The 3502-nt window shown below is 52.1% G+C and overlaps 1 protein-coding gene across 1 annotated transcript; it reads left to right on the top strand.

Moving 5' to 3' along the window:
* Nucleotides 1–456: 456 nt before the first annotated feature.
* On the top strand, nt 457–1993 carry LOC127175155 (mucin-1-like). The gene is made up of 4 exons (XM_051126069.1): nt 457–854; nt 1066–1252; nt 1595–1738; nt 1781–1993. The coding sequence occupies exons 1-4, from the start codon at nt 457–459 to the stop codon at nt 1991–1993; spliced, it is 942 nt and encodes a 313-aa protein (XP_050982026.1).
* The last annotated feature ends 1509 nt before the right edge of the window (nt 1994–3502 follow it).

Here is a 3502-nt window from a genome sequence, read left to right on the forward strand (position 1 = left end):
CAGAAGAGGGGGAAAGAGAGAGAGAGAGAGAGAGAGAGAGAGAGAAGAAAAAAAAAAAAAAAAAAAAAAAAAAAAAAAGGAGAAGGAGGATAGAGAAAGAGAGAAAGATCAAAAAAAGATAATCTGCTTCCATACCTGCTGACAAAAGGAGAAAACAACAGAAGACACAACAGCAGAGTAACTGCAGCAACAACCAACATCTATATAAATCACAGTAAATACTACATGTTAAATGTTATTGTGCAGCACACATAACTAATATTACAAAACATGTTTTGAAGCAACAGCAGATCAAGACAGTGTGTGTCTGTGAGCACCTGTTTTTACACCAATGTGAATGCTTGTGTGTACACCTGTGTGCACACCTGTGTGTGTGAGCGCGTTTGTGTTCATAAGGTTCTTCCATGTAAATGTTTAATAGTGTGTGTGGGGAACCACAGCCCCGCCCCGCAAGGTATGAAGCAGACATGGAGGAGACCCGGGCCCAAACATCCGGATGCCCCCGAGCACGAGAGTCCCAGGAGAACCACCGCAGGGACAACCGCGGCCCCCACCCAGAAAAGGGCAGAGGAGGGCCCGGAGGGGGATCATCCGGCAGCCACAATGCAGACGTCCCAGGGGGGCGTGGCGGCAAGCCCGCAGGTTCCGCCGGCAGCCGGCCACACCAGAGCAGACCGGCCCTGGGCCCGGCGATCCAAGGGCCCCCCACCCCTAGCCGGGGCCCAGCAAAGCCAGGGGGCCAGGCCCCGCCAAGCAACCGCCGAGATCGGGCCAGCGCTCACCCGAGCATCCCGCCCGGAGCGAGAAACCACCAACGCACCGGCGGCCGGGGCATCCTCCACCGGCAGGGCGTGGTGGGGGCCTGAGATGATGAGTGAGGCGGAGTCTAAGGCCTGACCTGACACATGGACATAGACAAACAGGCACACATATATACAAGCACACGTTCCCACCCTCATGCACGCAAACAAATATTCGCGCACTCGCCCCACATGTAGACATACAAAAATGGACACAGTACCCACAATCACACTCCCCATTTGTACTCTATACTCCTGGATCCAGGCACCACTACCCCCAGAGGGGCAATCAGCGCCAGACCCCGGAGCTGAACCCTCTTCACTCTGGCGTGGAGACAGGAAGACCACCCCGGTACCCCGCAGCAGCAGAGAAGACCACCAGCCCAGACCCCGACCGGATGGCCAGCTCGTCCTCACAGCCCCCAGCCCCGGACAAAGAACAGAGAACAGGGGTGTGAAAAAAAAAAAAAAAAAAAAGAAGACCCCATGCCTCACCTCACCCGCTCAAATGTAGTGTTGGTGTGTGTTGTTCTAAAGTGCTTTAAAACAGGGGAGGGGCAAGACACTAACCACCCTCCGCCAGCTCGTGTCAAATCGGCACCTCCCCAAGAGCCCTCAATGTCTATGTGTAACTTAAAATTGAGAAGTGGGCACCAGCACCAGAGAGAAGGCTGAATGAACAGACCGCCCCCTGGATGCCATTCAGTGTGCCCACCCCCAAGGCCCTATATGTATGTGTCATGTGACAGTAAGTAATGAGAGTGTCTAAGTTGTGATGTATGATTGAGATGCAGGTGGCCACAAGGAGACAGAGGAGTACCACCTCCCCTGCATCCCAGCAACACACCCGCACCCCAAAACCCTACCTGTATGTTGGTGTGATGGAGCGGGAGAAGGGAAGCATTAGGGATGGGGAGGAAATCATTGGAGGGGGCAAAGTACCCCCCCCCTGGAGCCAGCTCCCCCGCTGACCCCCATAGGCACCCCCGTTGCCCCAAATCTGCCCAGGGCAGGGGGCCCAGGCCCATCCAGACCGGGGCCCAGGCCCATCCAGACCGGGGCCCAGGCCCATCCAGACCGGGGCCCACGGCAGCCGGGGCGGCCCACCGGACCCCACAGCAGAGGAAAAACTACCCCCACCCCATCATTCAGTCAACTCCCAGACTACAGAAGACAATAGACACCCAGGTTAAGTCCGTCCTCCGCCTATATTGCCCCCCCTGCAGAGTGGATACTGACAGATGGTAACAACGTCCCTACCAGCTAAAGAGGCCACCGGATCCACCGACGCGTCAAAGGCCCCCGCACCAGGGCCGAGCCCAAGCGCATGCACCAACCCACGCTCCCGGCGGCACACCAACCAGGACCCAAGCCCCCAGGCCCAGCCGGAATCCCAGCCCGGTGGCAGAGCGGCCCCAGAACCCCAAGCCCCCCCCGGACCTACCCCGGAGCAGTACGGCCGCCAGGCCGGCAACCTACGTCCGCCGGCACAGGCCTCCCCAGCAGCGCCGCATGCAGCCGCCAGAAAAACAACACCCAAGAGCCACCAACACCCCATCCAGGCCAGGACCGCAGCCCCAGCGCCGAACCCCCCAAGAAACCCACCCCTAGGGAACTCCCAGATGCCCCCAGCCCATATGGCCCCCCCACGGCGACAACAAAAACCAAAGCCGGACAGAACCGTGACCCCCACTCACACTAGGTGATGGAGCTGATCAAAGGAGCCCAGAGAGATTGATCTAATGTGGCAGCAGAAGCTGTTTCAAGACTAATATAGTCCAACAAACGATCTCTATATTGGTTGATATTAAGATTATTTTTATTTTTCCAGTTCATGAGGACAGTCTTCTTAGCAATGCATAAGGCAGTGTAAGCCATGTGGATTGAATTATCTTCTGTAGTGACACCATCTAGGTAGCCCAACAAGCAGACTGATGGAGAGGCTGGAATGGAACATTTAAGACACTTTGATAAGTCTTCACAAATCCTGTACCAGAACCTCTGAACAGGTGGACAGAACCATAGAGCGTGGATATAATTGTCAGGTGTATTGCCTTGACAGTGTGAGCAGTTGTTAGAAGCTGTAAAACCCATCCTGAACATCCGATGACCTGTGTAGTGCACTCTATGCAGGATTTTGTATTGTATTAATTGTAAACTGGGATTTCTAATCAGTTCAAAGGTTTTTAAACATATCTGAGACCAAAAATTATGGTCCCAGCTGACTGATAGATCTGCCTCCCATTTTGTAATAGGAAGCGATACTGATTCATCTATTTTGGAAAGTGTCCTGTATATTTTAGACAGTAATTTAGGGGTTTTGAGATTAAGAAATTCTGCCACACTTGGTGGTATTTGTAATTTGATATGATTAGACTTAAATTTTCTTTTTACTATAGATTTAACTTGTTGATATTCTAAAAATCTGTTCTTGTTAATCCCATATTGTTTAACTAATATGTCAAAGGGAATAAAGTCCGTCCCTTCGAATATATGTTCCAGGTATTTAATACCTTTACAACTCCAATCTGTGAAGTTTATCATATTATTGTTTATTAATAGGTCAGGGTTATTCCAGATGGGAGTACGTTTGCATGGGATTAGTGAAGACTCAGTCATTTTTAGAAACTCCCACCATGCTGTCAGAGAAGAGCTGATACTGATGCTTTTGAAGCATACGTGTCGTTTGATGATCAAGCTAA

Source organism: Labeo rohita, chromosome 13 (genome assembly GCF_022985175.1).
Source record: "Labeo rohita strain BAU-BD-2019 chromosome 13, IGBB_LRoh.1.0, whole genome shotgun sequence".
Classification (NCBI taxonomy): domain Eukaryota; kingdom Metazoa; phylum Chordata; class Actinopteri; order Cypriniformes; family Cyprinidae; genus Labeo; species Labeo rohita.